We start from the raw sequence: 21,887 nt of genomic DNA, 5'->3' as shown, positions 1-21,887 counted from the left end.
TAACTTTTCCAGTTGCTCAAGCTAAAAACCTGTGATTCATCCTTTAACTTCCCTTTTTCTTTTACATCTAAACTTGAGCAAATTTTGTTGGTTGCTTTGAAGAACCTCATCTTTCTACTTCATCGATACCACCCTTTTTCAAGTTAATAATATCTCTTGCCTAGGTCATCTTATCTCTTCTAGCCTCTAAATAGATAGCCTCAGTTTCAACTAATTTTTGAGTTTAACTGATGCCTTAAATTAAGTCAGTTTTTGTCACCCTTCTATTTTGCCTCACTACTTTATAGGACAGTTTTGCATTCTTCTGAAGACGAGCATTCCAACTAGGCTTCTATGAACTCAGTCTTTCTCCGTACTAGTCTTTCTCCCTGAACTTTGGTCAGAATTATGGCAGTTTCTCTATTGTTTGCTCATAGTCACCTCTTCAAAGATAACTGTTTCTTATAAACATAAAGCATAGCACATCTTACCACCCTGTGTTCCTTTTGCCGTATTTTATTTTTCTTCACAGAGGTACCATCTTCTACTATATAATAGTAAGTTAACTTTTATGCTCATAGCATGAATAAAGCACCTGACATCTAGTACACAGAACAAAATAAATGAATAAATATATGAAAAACTTATGACAGTGCAATTGGTTGGATATATGGAAATTACAGGAGGCATTTTAGCTATGAGTTTTGTGTATGCATATATATGTATGCAGTTTACTCAGTGTTCATGTAGTAAACATTTTACTGATTCTTTTTGCTTTTTCACACAGTGTAGGTACAAGCGAAAAGACACAGCATTTTTACCTTTAATAAATCTATAGATTTCGAGAATAAAATATTTTAAGTTCAGTACAGTGTTTATTGTTTTTTAAGTGACCAGCAGTTGAAGCCATAAGGCAACATGAGGGTCATTATTGCAATGTTTTTGTTGGTTTGTTGAGGTTATTGAAAATAAAATCTAGAATGTCCCATTCCTCTTTATGTTTTCCTCATCATCTCAACTGGGGACAGTACTTAATGCTTTTAAAAGAACAAATGTCTTTGTAAATTGTTAAAAGTATTGAACTTAAACTAATGGTACCAATGTTCTATGAGTTTTAAATTAAGTTTTACATTGATAATCAGATAAAGAGTGGATCTCTGAGTTGAAATGTTCAATAAACATCTATTAGGCTAGATTTTAGAAAACTAATCATGTAAGTAGATAGAAATTTGAGGTTCAGTTATATAAGATTGGTTTGGAAACTTCTGGGTGGGGTAGAGAGTTGGCCAATATTCTGCTGTGTGCTCAGGAGTGACCCCTTGTGCCCAGGGAACTATATGCTATGCAGGGGATCAAATCCGGGTTGACTGCATCAAGGTAACCTACATTTCCCCTTGTACTGTCTCTCTAACCCCAAGAATTTTTTTTTTTTGTAAATTCAGAGGTTGATGTTCTTTGGGAGGTGACTTTTTTTTTTTAAGCTTCAAACAGAAAACTTAAATGTAAAAACAAGGTACAAAGTGAGACCAGAGAGAGTATAGGAGGTCAGGCTTTTCCTTGAATGCACCAGCCATGTTCAAATCTGCTGCATGGCATATGGCCCCCTGACTTTAGCCAGGGAGTTAATCTTAAGCACAGAACGGGGAATAGGCTCTGACTGCTGCTGTGTATGGTTGCAAACAATTGAAAAGGTGAAAAGAAAGTGAAAATAATAGTGTGAGATGAAAATAATCGGTAGATGGGCCGGAGAGATAGTAAGTGGGAAAGCACTTGCCTTGCATGCTCTTAACCAAGGTTCATTCCCAGACACCACATAGGGCCCGCTGAGCCCCATCAGGAGTGATCCCCAAGCACTGCCAGGTGTGGCCGCAAAACCTCAAACAGAAAATATATTTGTAAAGAAGGCTAATGAAACAGCTACAGTATTCTCACATTTTCTTTTTTAACCAGCTTATTATAAGCAGCCCTTTTTCTTTGTTTTTAATTTTGTTTTCTTTTTTATTGAATCACTGTGAGATAGACCCTTACAAAGCTGATCATGATTAGATTTCAGCCATACAGTATTCCAGCACCCATCCCTCCGCCAGTGTACAGTTCCCAGCACAGTTGTCCCCAGGTTTCCTCCTAAAACTCCCAGCCCCCACCTCCAGCCCCCCCCCCTTCCCCTATTTTGGGCATTGTGTTTTGCAGTATTGATACTGAAAGGTTATCAAGAATATCCTTCTACCAACTTTTAACACTCAGATCTTGTCCAGCGTGATCATTCCCAGCTATTATTGTCATACTGGTTTCTTCTTTATCTTACCTGCCCTCCACCCCCCACACACTTGTGGTTAGTTCCAACCATTGACCAGTCCCCCTAGCCCCTGTTTTCCCTGGCCATGGACATTGGTCTTCTAATATATATATATATATATATATATATACACATATATATATTATATACCACAAATGAGTGCAATCATTCTATATCTGTCCCTATCCTCCTGACTCATTTCACTCAGCATAATACTCTCCATGTCCATCTATTTATAGGCAAATTTCATGACTTCATTTTTCCTAACAGCTTATAAGCAGCCCTTTTTCAAAAATAAAATTGTATTCCATTTTTTATTTAAATTAGAAATATTTTAAATAATTTTATTCACCAGCATATAAGGATCATTTTCTACCGTAAAATGAAAACTTATTTTTAATTTATCAGGTGTTGATATAGAAGCAGCTCGTAAAGAAGAAGAACGAATAATGCTTAGAGATGCAAGACAATGGCTAAACAGTGGTCATATAAATGATGTCAGACATGCAAAATCTGGAGGTACAGCACTTCATGTTGCAGCTGCTAAAGGCTACACAGAAGTTTTGAAGTAAGTACTTTCACTGCCTTTTTTCTAGTGAGGGTTGTTTTCTGTATATCATTGTCACTCTTATGACGCCATTATAAAAGTTACTTAATGCAGGGGTAGATAACCTTTTTCCTGCCAAGAATCATTTGGTATTTATACCAGTGTACACATGCCATACAGTACAGGAAACAGATTGCGAGCAGCTGACAGAAGCATATGTGTCTGTCCTCTCACATACCAGGGCCAGACTACATGATATTGCATGCCTTATATGGTTAATGGGCCCTACTTTCCCCACCCCTGGTTGATAGGAAGGAAGAGAAATAAGTTGCTTTATTTCTAAAGCTACTTCTTTCACTTTGAAGTTTTTATCGTCCTGCAGCAATTTCTTCAGTTGTGATTTTTCCTGGGGGTTAAATTTAAGTACTAGACAACTATGATATGTTACCTTCTGAGTTTATAAATTATTACAGTCATTTTCAGATTTCAAGACTAGCTACTTATTAACAAGACTAAGAAAATGTGTGCAGCCATGTTACCAGATTCTGAAAACACGATTCCAAATGAGTTAGTTTTATGTGATTTATCTAAAACTTTTCTTTTTACTACATGAACACAAACTCATAGAGTTAATAGCTTAACATTAAATATCAAGCTTGCCACAAATGTGTGTGGGGAGAAGGACAGGATAGAGAAGGTACCAGTGTGACAACAGTAGTTAGGACTGATCACTTTGGACTAGAACTGAGTGTTGAACTTTATACTTGATAAGCTTTCGGCATATGCCTCAAAAGGGGGTGGTGGACAGAAAGAGAGGAGGGTGGAGAGGTGGAGGGAAGAGGGCTTGGAACATTATATGACTGAAATCCAATCATGAACAACTTTGTAGCTGTATACTGTGATTTAAAATAAATAAATACATGTCAATTCTTAGGCAACTTAAACTAGAGGTAATGAATTGATCAGCAAATTTCCTTGGAATAATTTAAGTCAAAATAAATTTTTACTGTATGTTTCCTGCTTCATTAACACTAAGTATTGGTAGCTAAATTTTTAAAATGATTCGACATGTTTTTTTTTATATCTGTGTGAAAGAGAAAGATTAGCCTCTAGCAATATCTATTGCATCCTTTATATTTCTGTTTTTTAAGTTTTTAATGTCAGTCCTTCTCATTTCCTTTCTTTGGTAAACACAGTGAAGAGGTTGAAATGAGTCAGTTGTTTCCAAATTTCAGGCCCACTTACTTCAAAAACTTAAACCTTTTCCTAAAGTAGTAGTTAACTTTTGATATGTTTCAGTGCTCCATCTGCCATCTGTTTTTCTCTAATACTAATTAAATTTTCAGACATCATAAGTGAGTTATGAAATGAATTTTGATGCCAGTGACATTAAAAAGTATCACTGTAATCCCATTGTTAGTCGATTTACTCGAGCGGCCACAAATACTGTTTCTATTCCTTCCAGTCCTGAGATTTTAGCAGCCTCTCCTTACTCATCCTAAAAAGTAATAATTTTTTTTAATATTTCATATGCTTAGATAAACAGTGTCTTAGAATTCTTGTTTTCAGAAAACTAGAGTGCTCTGTAATACAGATTTCTAGCCTGTTTTCAGGTATTGTAGTTAGGTTATTTAGGTTTTTTAAATTCTTTAGATTAGTGTGTAAGACTGTCTTGTAATCACTGACTCCTTTAAAACTAAGCTTAAAATGCATAGCTCCACAGGCATATACATTATGTATTCCCGCCCCCTCTCTCCCCACGCATGCACACACACACACACACACACACACACACAAACACACACACGTGTGTGTGTGTGGACGCGTACGCACACCCTACATAGAATTCTCTGCTGATGTCTTAATGCTTGCTCTTCTATCTGTATATCTCCATTCACCATCTGTTTAGCTTGGAGGAAAATTCCTTTCAATTTTTGGAACAAGTATAAGACCCCTAATCGTTTTGTTGTTGTTGTTGTTGTTATTGCTGTATTCCAAAAAGCTCAGTGTCATTTGTAAGTGCAGATAAAGATATAATGACTTACCATTATTTTTACTATAATACCAAAACCAAAATATTTGGCATTCTATATTGGCAAAATTGGGGAAAATAACTAATGCGGTCTTAATGATCATTCCGCAAATTCTGTCAAAGAAACAGTTATTTGTCTTAGCCATTCTACCTTCAGGATTTTTTTTAAACATATTCTCACATAGGAAATAAGGTTTGTGCCTATGTGCTGACTATTACTATAGTAGGAGAATGGTTGAATGAATTAAGCTATATTCTTTCACAGAAATACTCTAATAATGAAAACACAGCATATGGAGCTGGAGCAGTAGCGAAAAGGGCTAGAGTACGTGATTTGCAGGCAGGACACCCAGGTTGGATTTCCCAGCACGACATGGTCCCAAACAATGATGGGCATGACCCCTGAACAACAAGCCAGGAGTAGCCAGCCCCCAGCACTGCCAGGTGTGGCCCTAAGAAAAAGCCAACAACCAAAAATGCTGAAAAGTGTTCAGAGCAGAAAGAACTCAAGAATGGGTATATTGTCAAAATCAGGTACCTCATGCATTATTTATGTCTGTTAAAACTTATTTTTACTTGTGTTTGCTTATTTATTTACACAAAATCTCTGTAAGGATTCAGATTTTGGTTGATTCAGTAACCCAGTTAGTAGATGGTTGTCGCTGGAAAGGAGAAATTGACAAAAAATCAGCAGTAGGAGAGTTTGTAGATAGCCAGTTGTTTTACCTTTTGTACTTCCCAGTTAGCGACAGCACGTGAAAGTCCTTCAGGTTTGGATGATGTTGATACTCTTTGCTCGGTATGCTCTTTTTATCTCTATCTTAGACCTTGTCTCTGGGTACAGTGATATTATGTAAGGGGAAAATGCACCTGCCTTCCTTTCTTTCCTCTGTACAGACCCAAGTATTGATAAATTATTGTTGCTTAAGATATTTAACATTACAGTTTATACATTCTAATGGGGTTATATTTTTTTCATTAGATTCTAGTATTGTAGTGATCATTTCTGATAATATTAATAGTCTTCGTAGGTTTTGGTTTGGTGCTACCTACATGCAGCGAAGCTCAGGGCACTACTCCTAACTTTACTCAGAGGCCCATGAGGGGCACAGCATTTCAATCCATTGAGCTATTTCTTCCGTATGGGACATTATTTTTAAACTTAAATCTTTTGTCTAAAATCTGTTAGCTGTTATTTCCCCCCTTCTCTTTCTCCGTCTTGTTATGCACAGAGCACCCCTGGAGTGCTCACATTTCTCTCTTCAGCTGTAGACATCAGTGGAGGGTGCACATTGGGTTTCAGTGTTTGCACACTTGACCACAGAATCTGCCAAGATTGTGCTCTTTTTTAAAAATTCGCAGTGCTTGCACATGCATGAACTCCCCTGAGGTTACACACTAATTGTGGCACATTAGGTACAACTGTGTTGCTCACCAAGGATTGCTGCAGTCCTCTCACACGTGATTGTCAGTAGTCACACTTTCTGGTCATGACACGCTCCTATCTTTTTAGTTGTGATACTTGCTGGGAATCAAAGCCCTTCCTGGTACCTGAACACATCTGACTGTGATGCAGCCACAAATCATTTGCATAACCAGGGACCATGCACAGCAAAACTTGACCAGCATTGAACGTTCATGGTGACACCCAGGATTTGAACTTGTAACTATTCTTTTGTAAGGCAGTTTGTCTAAACCAGGGTTATTTTTTAACTTCTGACTTAGAATATTGGTGTGCAGTTAGGTGAGAGTGAAATAAAAATGGCATGGGGGACTTAATAAAAATACAGAATGACAGGGCCCACAGAAATGGGTGGAACTGAGGAATATTGTTTAGCAAGTTCTTATATGAGCTCTTACATAACAAGAATTGGAAATACTTTGTTCAGACATAGGGATCAGTTTTGAAACTTAAAGCAATGGAGGGTTATATATTAGTTATTACTACCACCTCCTGTAGGTTAAAGGAAGCCTTTCTCAAGCTCAGCATCTTCGAAAGTAAGGTAAAGGTCAAACAGATTTTATGAGCTGTGTGTGTGGAGCTATGCTATGCAATTTATAGGCCCATTACTTGCTCTCTAATATTTAATGTTTAAAATTTAAAGTGATATCAGTACACAAAAGGGCATACTAACAATTCATGCAGTTCTGCATTGTATTATAATGTATTACTGTTTTCCAGCTTTGTTGATGATGAGAATATTTGCTGTTTTATTGCTGCAGAAAGTAGCCTCAACCTCTGAAAATACTTGTTTTGCTTTGTTTTGTTCCTAACAGATTGTTGTTTCATAAGAAAATTTTTCCATGCTATATCATAAAGACTCTTGAAGTTTTTCATAAACCAGTTCCTGAGCTGCAGAATAATAAAAACACTATAAATTAAGCTTGTTTGATTTCAGAATACTTTTAGAATACATTTAACCTAGTGTGCTATTTCATGAGAATACCTGAAGACATTCCATGCAGTTAGTCTGTTTAACGTACAAGTAGTAGGGGATTTTCTTTTTATCTTGCATTAAAAAATTGTAGGCTTTGCTGTGAAATTTACAGTTGCAGATCACATTAACAGGAATTAATCTGGCATACCAAACCATAAGACTTTAAAATCATGAAGGATTCAAGCTGAATGTGTTGTAGCAGCGACTCAAGATACTCTTTGTGTTTTCTGAGATTTACATCCTTTGCCCCAATAAATTAATTGAGGGGAGGGAAGAGTTGAACTATGAAATTAAACATATGGCAAACTTTCGTTAACATGCATGGTATAAAAGCTATTGTATTGTTTATTCATTATGAAATTTAAAATCATTTATCTAATTTATGATAATTTCTTTAGACTTTTAATACAGGCAGGCTATGATGTTAATATTAAAGATTATGATGGCTGGACACCTCTTCATGCTGCAGCTCATTGGGGTAAAGAAGAAGCCTGTAGAATCTTAGTGGATAATCTTTGTGATATGGAGATGGTCAACAAAGTGGTAGGTTTTATTAAATGTGTTTTGATGGCTTACATTTTTAAAATATAGTGCATTTTAACTCTTAGAGGAATATAAATTATATAATTCTGTTTATTTTGTCAGTTGGCTTTTAATAAGCTGTTTTTCACATAATTGAGTTTGGCCTTGTTCTGCAAAGAATTTTTCTTTCGAAAATCTTTTTTTCTTTACATATATTCAATTTGGGTATTTCCATGATATTATATTCTTAGAAATTTGAAAATTCTGTGTTCCTGTGGCAATAATTTAACTGCTAAGAAGTTGTATTTATGAGTTGAAACTCATCATTGTATTCTTAAAAAAATTAGAAATTGAGCTCCCATTTGACCCAACAATACCACTCTTGGGAATATATCCCGGAGAGGCAAAAACGTAAAATCAAAATGACATCTGCACTTCTATGTTCATTGCTGCACTGATCACAATAGCCAAAATCAGGGAAAAAAAACCCTGAGAGCCCGAGAACAGATGACTGGTTAAAGAAACTTTGGTACATCTACACAATGGAGTGCTATGCAGCTGTTAGAAAAGATGAAGTCATGAAATTTGCATACAAGTGGTACTACATGGAAAGTATGCTAAGTGAAATGAGTCAGAAAGAGAGGGACAGACATAGAAAGATTGCATTCATCTGGGGAACATAAAGTAACATAAAGTAACATAAAATAGGAGACTAACACCCGAGAATAGCCAAGATAAGTACCAGAAGGTTTACTCCATGGCTTGGAGGCGAGCTGCACATGCTACGGGAAAAGGCAGCTCAGATAGAGAAGGGAGCACCAAGAAAAGGATGTTGGGAGGATCCTCCCAAGATGAGAGATGCGTGCTGAAAGTAGACTATAGACCGGACATGATTGCCACTGAATGCCTCTTTTGCAAACCACAGCACCCAAAAGGAGAGAGAGAACAAAAGGGAATGCCGTGCCACAGAGGTGCGGTGGGAGGGATTCTGGGATCATTGGTGGTGGAGAATGGGCACTGGGAGGGATGGGTATTTAGTTATACAATGATTGCATTGTATAATTGAAACCCAAGCACAAAAATTTGTGAGTCTACAGCTGTACCTCATGATGTTTCACTAATAACAATTTAATAAATAAATAATTTTAAAAAATAAAAAACTCATCATTGTATTTATGAGTTGAAAATACATAGAAAAATGTGTTCTCATTCATAAAAACCTCCTATTGTATTTATGAGTTGGAACAATGAGAGTATGTTTCCAGTTTTCTTTAGCAGATATTCTTAGTAGCTTGATTAGTTTAGGTGAGATTGCTGGTTAGAATAGTAAAATTTTGAAGCCTTATAAAAACATGATGCAATATTTAATACCCTAATGTTTCATATGAGAAAAGTTAATGTGAGGTCAGTCACTTACTGGCTTCATCCAGTTAGGGAGAAGGAAAGAAGGAGCAAATGATTTTCACAAAATCATGAACAGATTCAGTATATTTTATTTTTTTACCAGATCAGAATTTTTCTATTAAGTGCCAGCAGGTCAATTGCCAAAATCATCAGTATTTGTACTAGTCCAGTCCACTCCATGTTGTCGGTGGTAGATGATGGCAAGACATCTTTGCAGAACTTCAAAACATGCTTCCTCTAGTGAAATTATATACCCTTGAATTCCATTGAATATTCCTTATCCATTTCATAGAGAGATGATTCTTAACATTGGTCCCTTAAATGATCTCAGTTTTATTTGAATCAGGCCATCTTTATTGTGTGCTTTTTGTGGTTACTGGTATGTTATTTAGTAACTATAGTTTCTGATTGAGGAACTGCTAAGGGAAGAGAAAAATAATACTGTATGCCCAAGATTTGCTCATAGGTAAGTGCTTTTTCTGAACTCGGTTCATTCCAGATAATTGGTTCGTTCTATGATACTGGTCTCCAGATAAAGGACTAGAAGAAAAAATCTGGGGGAAATCATTGAGGGATTTCTGGGGATTGAACTCTAGGACTTCATATATGCAAGACATATGTATTCTTCCCCTATGCTTTATCTCCAGTTTGGTTTTCTCAAAATGCTGTATAGTATTTGGGGGGAATTATTTTATAAAGTATTCTACTTTATAAAAGTAAAGTATAAAGATGTCTAATTCCTGTATCATACTGTTCATAATCATACTCTCAAAAGACTGTAGATAAAATCATTTGCCTTGTCTTTTTTCATTTCTATGTGCCAGTAGTATCAGTTCCTTTTGTCATCCGGTTTTAATATTTTAGCCCTACATTTCATCACTTAAGTGATCATTATACTGTCTAAAGAGAATTGTGCCTTACATGTTTTCTTAGAATTATAAAGCTTGTAATTCGATTCATATGGTAATGCTGCCATTTAACAATCCTATGTCACTGTATTCAGGGTTTGCTGAAGAGTGGTTTTCTTAAGGAAGGTATGCTGAGTTCCATAATTTAAAATACTAGTTTTACTTAAAGAACCATGAATTATAAAGTTACTTATAGTTGAGTTTTAGGCATATAATATTTCAGCTCCAGTCCCTCCACCCGTGTCAGTTTCCCCTTCATTGGTATGCCCGTGTTCCCCACCTCACTGCCTCCACACTTCCACATTGACAGGCACATTTAAAGTTCTGTATGATTGTAGGTTAGATCTCAGTTTTCAGTGTTGTTTAGTCTGGGGTTTGGATATGTTATATAGGTTTACCACTTTCACACATCACTCATTTAACCAAGGCCCTTGATTCTTTTTTTTTTTTCTTTCTTTTTTTTTTTCTTTTTGGGTCACCCTCAGCAATGCTCAGGGGTTACTCCTGGCTCTGCACCAGGGAATTACTCCTGGTGGTACTTGGGGACCATATGGGATGCTGAGAATTGAACCCAGGTCTGCCATGTGCAAGGCAAAACATGCTACCCGCTGTGCTATCGCTTCAGCCCCCCAAGGCCCTTGACTCTTGCTCCCTCATTTCTCTTTCTCTTCTTCCTTCCCCCCTTGATTCTCTCCTTTACTCTCCTCCTCCTCGTAGTCTGGGATCAAGGTTGATCTAGATATCCCTCCTGACTACATTACATTTTCTCACTTGAATCATTAGTGAGATCATCCTTTATTTGTTTTTCTTCTGGCTTACTTCACTCAACATGATATCTTCCAGTTTCAACCAAGTAGTAGCAAATTGCCTGATTTTGTCTTCCTCACAGCTGCATGGTATTCCATCTGTATACCCATCTACGTAACCCACTCATCTGTCATTGGATACCTAGTCTTAGTTGTATTAAATGCTGCAGTGAATAATGGTGTGTGTATGTCTTTTTGAATGAATGTTTTCTATCCTAGGGATAGATAGGTGCCCAATAGTGCAATTGCTGGGTCCTAAGGGTAACTCAGTTCTAAGATCACTGACGGCTCTACACACTGTTTTCCAGAGGGGTTTAACCTGACAACATTCCCACTAGAAATAAGAGTTCCTTTTTTACCACATCCTTGCTGCTGAGTTCGTTAATTTTAAAAATTCCGTATTTTATTTTTCTGAATACTTGCTACAACCATGGTTTTAAATTTTTGTCAAAACACTCTTTTTTAAAGATAAAATTACTTGAATATTTAATTTAAATAATTTAATATTTGAATAGCAAATAGTTCCATAATTTTCAAAACATTTCTTGGCCCCTCACCAGTGTAAAAATTACAGATTTTTTAATTTTGAGAAGAGTATTTTATACTAATAGAGTATATTTTTATAATGCTGCTTCTTAATTTTTGAAGTTTTATGATTTTGTGTATGGATTTGAATGCCCCTGATTCTTTGGCTGCATTTGAAATTAGTATTATTCCCTGTTTATAAAAACAAGTTAGTTGTATAAGATTGTCTATAGAAACTTATTTTGTCATTTTATACCTCCCTGTGTACTTCTGATTGAAGATTCTTACTAAATTTATTGTCTAAATGATATTAAAGAAGCCTGCTTAAAATATTTTTAGAGCTTAGACTAATTCTAAAATATAATTTTAGAGAATTGAATAATAAAGAAAATGATACATCACCCAGAAAACATAAAAGTGGGGGAAATATGCAAAATATTTATAGATCATAATTTATTTACTGATTATAAAACACTGTCAATTATTATTATAAATTACATGACATAGAACTTAAATACAAAGAATTTTAATTTGTTTCCTTAATTTACAAATCTTGGTTTTCTAAAGTATACCCAAATATTTTCTCTTTCAAAATAAGAACTTTTCTAGTTAGCATTTTCTCCTAGTATCTTGGTAATCAGAACTCTTTTGGAAGTTTTTATAAAGATTTAAATGAATAATAGTACTGCTATTGTTATTATTGGGCATTAGGATTTTTTTCCCCTTTTTCTGTCAGAACTTATTTTTACATAAAGACAGATGCACAGTGGAGCTAGATTCTGTTACATGTTCAAACTTTATTACGTACATGGCCTAGAACAAATGCTGTATACTCAGTATACTGGATTTCCTTATCTCTACAGTGGGAGTCATTATACTTGTCTTTACTACTTTCTCTGGTTATTGTGACAATAGAGATCTTACCCATAAAAACAGTTGTAAGGTGATTGCATTTCTTATATAAAGTCTCGTTTTACCAAATAGCCATGTTACTTTTAACTACTGCTAAAATTTAGTTATAATTCAAAAGCATTTTCAAGGTGTGTATAGTATTTCATTCATGAGAAAGGTTAAGTGCCTTAAAAACTACTTTAAAGAAAGTCAATGTGTTATTTCCACATAATCACTTGATTATGAACATAGTTTAACAAGTTAAAGCATATATAACCGTGTAGAACTTATGTGAAGTAAATATGATGTAGCAAAACTGATACTACCATGCACTGCTAGTCTAAACTGATAGTAATTTATATTGCTTATATTGCTAATCTAATTGGGCACTTTGAAATTTGAGGCTACTTACTTTTAGCTCCGTTGATTTTTTAGCCATTTGTTTTTAATTCTTATCATTTAGTATTTAAGGCTAAAAAGAGTGGAATGATGTATTAAATCTAAGGCTTTCACTTTTGTTCTAAGACAAAGAACAGATTACATTTTTAATTCCTATTGAAAGATTTTCTGACAAAAAAGAGCAAATATAAAATATTTGAGTCCTGTAAATTTTATTTACACATACTATTTTGGTGAAAGCAGCATTTTATTTACTTTTATTTGACATAGTTTTACTATTTTAGATAGTCAGTAGCTTAGAGTTCATTTTATATGTTCATTTTTAATGTTGAGAAATATAACTTCTTTTCAAGTAGATAATAATATCCTATGGTAATAGAATTGAGGGTTGTAATTTTGCCCTTAATTGAAATCATTTGTACAATTTTAGAAGTAATTTGCCTACCACTAAGGCTTCGTTGTGACTATGAAGCTCCTCTTAAAAAAGAAATTTGAGTTTTCTGATGCCAGTACATTGTTGTAAGGACTAATTCAGGCAAGAAGAAATTACTTGCTATCTTTGGTCAGCAACACTTTGAAATTTTCTTTCAGTGAACAAAAATACATTAACTTGTTCATCTGTACTGATATTTGAGACTAAGAAATACCATTGCTTCCCTGAGCTTTAATTAGTTTAGAAATACTTGTTTTTGTGGAGGCATCAGAAAAGTTTCTAAAGTTTAAACATGGACTTGGCTTAACTTGCTAATTTGTTTTGTAGCTAATATTCCCAAGGAAAAGGAAAATGGTTGTCTACACTAGTTCTTACATGCAAATGGTTAGAGCAGTATAATTTATATAGTCAAAAAGAAGAGTGTCAGAAGTTTAACAGTTAATGAATAGATTAGCAAAATGTGATAGATCACGTAATCAGATATTCAGCAATCAATAGGATTGAAGTTGCGATGCATTTTACAGTATGGATGAACCTTGAACACATCCAGAGTGAACAGAATCATAGCAGATGGTTCCATTAACTTGAAATGTGTTCCTTTCCAACATACGCAGCTTTGTACTGGCAGGAAGCAGATTGGTGGCTGACAGGCTCGGGGAGCATAGAGGGAATGGGAAGGTAATTGCTAATTGGATGTCATTTCTTTAGGGGAAGACGAAAGTATTCTAAAGGTTTAGGTAATGGGAGGACAGCACAGGACAGTAAATGAAGCTAGAATCCTTTGACTTGTATACTTAGTATGGGTGGTTTTAAGGTATACAAATTATATCTCAGGAAAGCTGTGACCAAGCAATTGAAGAGAGCTCTGTTGGGTGCTTGGCACACATTTCTCTGACATCTCCTTTGAGTTATATGCACTGTGCTTTATAATTACCATGAAAATATTATCTAGCTTCTAAATTCTTTGTAATCATCCTCAATCACTAAAAATATTGGTGTACTTAATTTATATACCATTACCACCCTCTTTTTTCCTTCCTAGGGCCAGACAGCCTTTGATGTTGCAGATGAAGACATTTTAGGATATTTAGAGGAGTTGCAAAAGAAACAAAATCTGGTATGTTTGGTAACTAAGAATTATCTAACTTATTGAATGAATATATAGAATTTCAGGCAGTTAAAATATTCCTTTGATGACTTATAATTTGGGTATTCGATTGGTAACCAAACTGACAGTATAATTTAAGGGTGAAGGTGGTAGTGGTTTTTAATCATTTATGTTTTTGTTCCCATTTTTTTTTAGCCTGTACTTCATTAAATAAGTACGTCTGTATGTGAAAAGGTGTTTTATATTAAGACAATTTAGAGCATATAGACTGTAATATAAATTTCTAGCAGACAGTTTTATATCAGTTTCCCGAAGTGGACAGTGCCACCCATTGGGGATTACTGGAATGATCCAGGATGGGCAGTAGTAGCCTTGGATGGCAGGGGCAGGTTCTCTGTTCCCTTAAAAAAAGGTTCATTTGTGGGAGAGAATAAGGGGGGGGGGGGGGGGCAGGAAGTGATTTTTTTTTTTGTAGTTGTTGTTTTCCTGCAAAAGGGTTGTGATAAACCAATAAATTTAGGAACTTCTGCCTTAGGTGGACAAGGAGTTCCGAAAACAAAACTTATCATCAGACATCCAGGTGGCTGATGGACTCTGACTTTTTCAGTTAACTCAAGTTGGGGAGATCTAAGAATTCAGCCTAGCCCTATCTGGAGCTTCCTCGGAATCTAATACTTTTATTGTTTAACCCCCATTCAGGTTAAATATTCTTTAGCATTTTAAAAACTTCTTACTTCCTATTTTAATATTTTTATTTTCCTTGTATGTAATTTATTTGAAGCTCCACAGTGAAAAGCGAGAGAAAAAATCACCACTAATTGAATCAACAGCCAATATCGACAATAATCAATCACAGAAGACATTTAAAAAGTAAGTATAGGGGCTGGAGTGATAGATAGCACAGCAGGTAGGGCGTTTGCCTTGCATGAGCTTGACCTGGCTTCGATTCCCAGCATCCCGTACAGTCCCCTGAGCACTGCCAAGAATAATTCCTAAGTGCATGAGCCAGGAATAACCCCTGTGCATCGCTGGATATGACCCAAAAAGCAAAAAAAAAAAGTTTAATATTAAGATTATACTTGTTACTGTTATGAATGGACTGGCATGATGTGGAAATGATAGACATGATTAGTAGATTTGGATTGAAATAAAATAAATGTACCTTGTAATCATTTGAAGTCCATTTTTGTTTCACAGCAAAGAGACATTAATTATTGAACCAGAGAAAACGGCATCTCGTATTGAATCTCTGGAACAAGAAAAGGTTGATGATGAAGAAGAAGGAAAGAAAGATGAATCTAGCTGCTCCAGTGAAGAGGATGAGGAAGATGACTCAGAATCAGAAGCTGAAACAGGTAAAGGGTTTAAATATGAAGAGTTTGGGTGCAGAATGAAGTGAGATCAAGATTTAATTTTCAAATGTTACAGAATGATTTGTTTGCAATAAGTAGTGCCTTTCAATATCTAGGTTTTAATAATGGATTTGAATTTTTATTTATTGTTAACTGCATTACCAGTTGAATAAATTACTTCTTTTGATGAGACTGTTACATGAGAATTGAAGGTTTAGACCAATAGGTAGTGATTGTTATAGTTTATTATATACAATGCCAGGTAAAATATTTATAACTGTAACAGTAAACTTTATGAGAATCAGCATGCACACTAAAGAATGTACAGATTATTGCATTTGACGGTATATGTGGATAATTTCTCTAATCACAAGATTCTCTATAAAACAGTCAATACTTCTCTTTGTATCATTTGCTTTGTAGTAAATGTTAGCTTTTATATAATAGTATATAACGTATAGCATGATAGTATATGAAGTCTAAATTTGTACATGTGACCAATATATACCTACTTAATTTCACTTTAAATATGTGCCATTACTCTTACTTATTTTACAAAAGCTACAAGGTGAAATTTAAATGGACTCAGATACTTTTAGATACTTTTGCAAGTGTGAAGTTCTTTTTATATAGTTTATCTTGTCTGAGATGCCTTAGTACAAGGTCTGTAGTAAAATGTATCATTACAGATAAAACCCTAGGTTAATACACACAAGAAAGCCAGGATCATCTCCCAGATCTTCAGATTGCTGTGTCAGATCTTTTGCCTTCTATATAATAGAAATCAAAACTGAAAATTCAGGAGTATCCCAGATTTCTGAGATCTTACTCCCCCAAACCTACCCTGATCAACTATTAACCCCTACTATATTATACACTGTTCAGTGTTAAGCACTAGTGACTAAAACAAATTCAGATTTGAGAGAGAAAGAGAGAAGGAGAGGAGGGGGGAGAGAGGGAGAGACTGGGGGTGGGGTGTGGGGGGTGATGGGGAAACCAGGGTTACTGGTGCTGGGAAATGTATACTGGTGAAGAGATAGGTGTTGGAACACTGTATGACTGAAATATAATCATGAACAGCTTTGTTAGGATCTATCTTAGTGAATCAGTTAAAAAAAAAATCAAAAATAATAGTTAAACAAATTACTTCAGATTTACGCAGTGTTTGCCACTTAGGAATCTCCTGATGTCCTTCTGTTCAAATTTCCTTGGTGATAAAATGTATTTAGAGTAGCTAATACGAAAAGTTCTGTAAACTCTGAATATAAACAAAACTATTTACCATGCAATTACATTGTGTTTGCTTTCTGTTTAGAATTTAAGCATGCCAATCAGACTCTTCCTAGTTTCTACTGCGCTCATTTTTAATGTCCCTCTCAAGTATTGAACTGATAATTTTGTTCTTTCTGTTGCTAGTGGTTGTTCCAGGAAATCTGACTCTTTCTCAAGAATTAATCCATATAAATGCTTTGTGGTTCTCTCTCTCTCTCTGTCTCTCTCTCTGTCTCTCTGTCTCTCTGTCTCTCTCTTTCTCTCTCTCTCTCTCTCTTTCCCTCCCCCCTCCCTCCCTCCCTCTGGGCTTTATCCGTACTTTATATGGCAAGCTTGAGTAATACATTTCCCTTTTCAGCTACAGCTTGATTTAACAATTTCTAAACCATGTCTTCTTTCCTACTTCTGTAAAGTTATTTCCTTGGGAGATTATTTGACATTAAGTAACTTTGACAGAATTTTCTTTTTCTCTTTACTGAACTATTTTGTAACATATCAATATCCTTTCTTTTAAAAATAGATGAGGGTGGGGCTGGAGCAATAGTACAGCACGTAGGGTGTTTGCCTTGCACGCAGCCGACCTGGGTTCAATTTCCAGCATCCCATAGGGTCTCCCAAAGCACCGCCAGGAGTAATTCCTGAGTGCAGATCCACGAGTAACCCCTGAGCATCGCCAGGTGTGACCCAAAAAGCAAAAACAAAACAAAAAAAAAAATTAGATGAGGGCTTAGGGTCCACATATCTCACCAATTGCTTCCCCTGCACAAGGATGGCTGTGTTTTTAACCTTGGAGGTCTCCAGTAGTACCTCAGAGGCCCAAATAAATAAGATGTTAAATGAGGAATTTTAGAGATAGTTGAGTGAATGAGAAAGAGGAAATCTGTCTTCATTGGTTTCGGGGCTTTTTCCTTATAGGAACTGAAATTGGCATTATTCATCAAAGACAGATGAATAGAAAAGGTTCAACTTCGCTGCTAATATCTACTTAATAAGTTGGATGATGAATGCGTCAGATTTATTACTCCTAAAGAAGTCATGTTTCCATACATGTATATACATTCTGTAATTTATAGATTTCATTAATATAAGTCACAAAAGAAAATGAAAGCAGAAAATGAAAAAAAAAGTTTACTTTTTATCATGCTGTATGTTTCTTTCACTAAACTTTATAAGCTATTCTGTTCTTTTTTTGATTGGTACGTTCCTGGTTCCTAGGATAATATTTGTGTGTGCAGATATTTAGTGTGTTTGCTGAACTGTTTCCACCCATATAAACAGTCTTAGGTTATACATGAGCTGGAGCGATAGCACAGCAAGTAGGATGTTTTCCTTGCATGCGCCTGACCAGAATTCAACTCCTACGCCGCCCTTCTCAGAGCCCAGCAAGCTACCCATGGCGTATTCGATATGCCAAACACAGTAACAAGTCTCAAAATGGAGATGTTACTGGGCCCGCTCAGGCAAATGGATGAGCAAAGGAGGACAGTGATATAGGTTATACATAATTTGTAGTTAATTCTACTAAATAAATATGCTTCCATTGTACGAAAAAGAAAAGGTATTTAACAGTGAGTATAGTTAGACTTGTGTGTAATTTTATTTGAATATCTAAATTATAGTAATTTTTAAATGCATTGATTTGGCCTTGTCCTTTTGGGTATAGTCAGAACTAAAACTTTCCACCCTATTAAAATCTTATGGCTATTTCCTTGACCACAAATAGTACTAGACAAATCGCTGCAAATTCAGAATTACGGGTTGAGGGCCAGGAATGGACACAGTGTTGAAGTCCTCGCCTTGCATGTGTGAGGTCCTGAGTTCATTTCACAGTACCACTTCCCCTCACTCTCTACCCCCAAAAAAGAACTTATAAAATTGTACATGAGAAGTTTGTGTCTGACTAGGTGAGCATGTTTTTAATATTTTCTACGTAAAAGGTATAATAGCTTAAGATGAAAAATTATTGGGGGGGTGGTTGACCACATATAGCAATGATAGGACTCATGGCTCTGTGCTCAGGGATCACTCCTGATCGTCTCAAGGGACCATATGAGGTGTTGGACATTAAAACTCAGGTCAGCAGCGTGCAAAGCAAATGTTCTATTGGCTGTATTATCACTCTTGTCCTTAAAAAATTTTTTTGAAAGTTGACCCTTTAAAGGAGGGGGAAAGGTAGTATAATAATGAGTGCTTCAGTGGGCTTTAAAGCAATTTATTTTCTCCCAAAATTAGGAAAAAATACTTGTTTTACTGCATTGAAACCAAACAATACTTAAAGGTGAATAACATGACCTTTGACAACATTTGGAAAGTAATATTTTTCTAGCATATTTATAATGTATAGTTTAAAAGATCTAAATTTGTGTGTGACTGTTTTGCCAAAACCCAGAATGCCAAATGCCAGGGTCTAGTTTACATTTTCATATTGTGTTCATTTTTTTCTACCATCAAGTCGAATTTTTTAATATTAAAAAGTAATTCTAAGTTGGGGCTGGAGTACAGCGGGTAGGGTGTTTGTATTACCATGAGCCAAGATGGATTTGATCCCCAGCACCCCATATTGTAAAAAATCTTTAAGGGGTGGCCAGGGGGAAGCCCCAACGGGCTGGGGGGCTCCCCAGTCGAGGTGGCCCGGACCCTGGGGCAGATGGCGGAGGAGACGAGGGCCAAGTTGGTGGATTGATCAGATGCCATCTATTCCATTCTCATCCCCGTTCACTCCTCTCTCTCTGTCTCCTCTCCTGGCGCCCGATCTGGAACCCCTTTCTCCATCTGGCTCTGACTCTGAATCTCGATCCTGATCTTGTCTCCTCCAGCCCCCTCTTGAAGTCTAGTTAAATCCCCACAACCTTGAGGGGCTGGGCTTACACATAGGTATGGTCACAATCAATAGGGTTAAAGTTCTTCCCCTCGGGATGCTGCTTCTAGGACAGATTCTCTTTTAGCAGGACCACCCACCCAAGAGTGGAATCCCATGGGTGTGTTTCTCTTCTCCTTGTCCAACAAACATATAAGCATTCATAATATTAATCATTTTGTGTGGACACAGTAAGAAATGCATTAAGCTTATAGAATTGCTCTCCTGGGGTCATCCCGATCTCAGACTATAGTGCTCAGGCCAGATTAGTTTTTCCTATCTCTAGCAGGGTCCTAGTCTCGTTGTTACTTTTGGATCATGACAGCTTTTGTCATGATCAAGCTCTAAACTTATAGTTAAGGATTGTGGCGCTTTGGCCAGGCCCATCTCGATGCCAGGGTAGCACATAGCTTACCGTTTGCCCTGGTTCCATCTACATCTAGTCCCTCATCAGGACCCTGCTTTTGGGGGCGCTGGGAAGTGAGGGCAACTGAGGCTTAAGTTGAGAAAGCAGTTGCCCGGGAATGAATAATATTCGAAGCCAATTAAATCCCAAATTACAGAAGCATAATATTAATTGTCTTCTTGTGTTGATACAAAAGGACATCGCTTTAAAGTAAACTATTCAAAAGACATAAGGAGAGAAGAAAGGCAGCGTTAACTTACAATATAAGTTCAGTGTCCTAGAAAGATCTGACCTTACAAATTAACAGAAACTAATTAGGGAAATAAGCTGATTAACTGGGGAAGAGAGCAAAGAGAAGTAGCACTGTAGCACTGTCCTCCCATTGTTCATCGATTTGCTTGAGCGGGCACCAGTAACGTCTCACAACAAATTGTGAGACTTATTGTTACTGTTTTTGGCATATCAAATACGTCACGCACGGGTAGCTTGCCAGGCTTTGCCGTGCGGGCGAGATACTCTCGATAGCTTGCTGGGCTCTCCAGGAGGGGCGGAGAAATCGAACTCGGATCAGCTATGTTGGCTATCTGCAAGGCAAACATCCTACCTGCTGTGCTATTGCATCAGCCCATAGAGAAGTAGTTACAAATAAAAGAATGGGAGTGACTTGGGAGCACTGGGATTGGTGTGACCCAGTAAACCTAAGCTACCTGAGGAAGGAGAAAACAGCCTTACCCTACACCATATGGTCCCTCAAATCCACCAGGAGTGATTCCCAAGCACAGAACCAAGAATAAGACCTGAGCACTGCTGGGGGTGACCTGAAAACCAAATTTTTAAAAAAGTATTTAAGCATTAATCACTACTACTTGAAATTATCTTGGTAGATTATAAGAGGGGGTTAACCTGATTCAGTTGACATGTGTCCATTTGCATTTAGAATTTTTCTGTGTTAGGTTTGTGCTTCATGACATTTATTCCTGCTATTTGATAAGGATTTGGATTTCAAAAATAAAGAGGAACTTTCAGTTTTAGATTAAAACTATAAGTTGTTTAGCCATTGGAAAAGTCACATATACTAATTCTAATTTATTGCTTTGTATTCATGCATTTAAGTTTTAAGTAACAGGATTATATTAACAGTGTTAAAAGTATAGAGATCAGACTAGTGGTGGTGTGATTCAGCAATAGTGCTCAACCCTCAGGATGCTTCCCCCTCTCCTCAAAAGACTCAAAAGTCAGGTCAATTTGTGCATTTTATTCTTGGGAGCTTTGTCTTGTGCCTTCATACTTTATTTCAGTATATATATTGAAACATTCTAGGGCTAAAGTTACTATAGCAGGGAGGGTGCTTGCCTTTCATGCTACCAACCCAGGTTCTATTCCTGGTTTCACATATGATCCTTGAAACCCATGAGAATTAAGCCCTGAGCACTGCTGGATGTGACCCAAACCACGCTCTTATCGCCCCCCCCAAAAAAAAAAAATCCCTGGGAAATGTATGTCTAAAAAAGATTAACAGTCAGTGAAATGAATGACTTTGAATTAATAAAACCTTACATAAAATAAAAGAGAAATAAAACATTGTTTACTGGTGTTCTAATGATCCCTGAGCACAAAGCCAAGAGTAGTAAGCTTTGAGCACTTCTGTGGATGATGCAAAACCTACATGAATGTGTGTGTGTTTGTGTGTGTGTTTTCCTCACAGATATCAA

At 36.3% G+C, this 21,887-nt stretch overlaps 1 protein-coding gene across 3 annotated transcripts in view; it reads left to right on the top strand.

Moving 5' to 3' along the window:
* PPP1R12A (protein phosphatase 1 regulatory subunit 12A) overlaps positions 1–21,887 on the top strand; it is a 133,209-nt gene that overhangs the window by 61,033 nt on the left and 50,289 nt on the right. For all 3 annotated transcript variants that reach the window (XM_056114687.1, XM_056114696.1, XM_056114677.1), the window contains exons 4-8: positions 2,684–2,843; positions 7,691–7,835; positions 14,223–14,297; positions 15,070–15,158; positions 15,486–15,643. In XM_056114687.1, coding sequence (XP_055970662.1) covers positions 2,684–2,843; positions 7,691–7,835; positions 14,223–14,297; positions 15,070–15,158; positions 15,486–15,643 — 627 coding nt within the window. The remainder of the gene's footprint in view (positions 1–2,683; positions 2,844–7,690; positions 7,836–14,222; positions 14,298–15,069; positions 15,159–15,485; positions 15,644–21,887) is intronic.

Source organism: Sorex fumeus, unplaced genomic scaffold, assembly GCF_029834395.1.
Source record: "Sorex fumeus unplaced genomic scaffold, SorFum_2.1 ptg000003l, whole genome shotgun sequence".
NCBI classification, from domain to species: domain Eukaryota; kingdom Metazoa; phylum Chordata; class Mammalia; order Eulipotyphla; family Soricidae; genus Sorex; species Sorex fumeus.
Note: the sequence above shows the minus strand (reverse complement) of the source record. Positions and strands in the feature narration are given on the sequence as shown.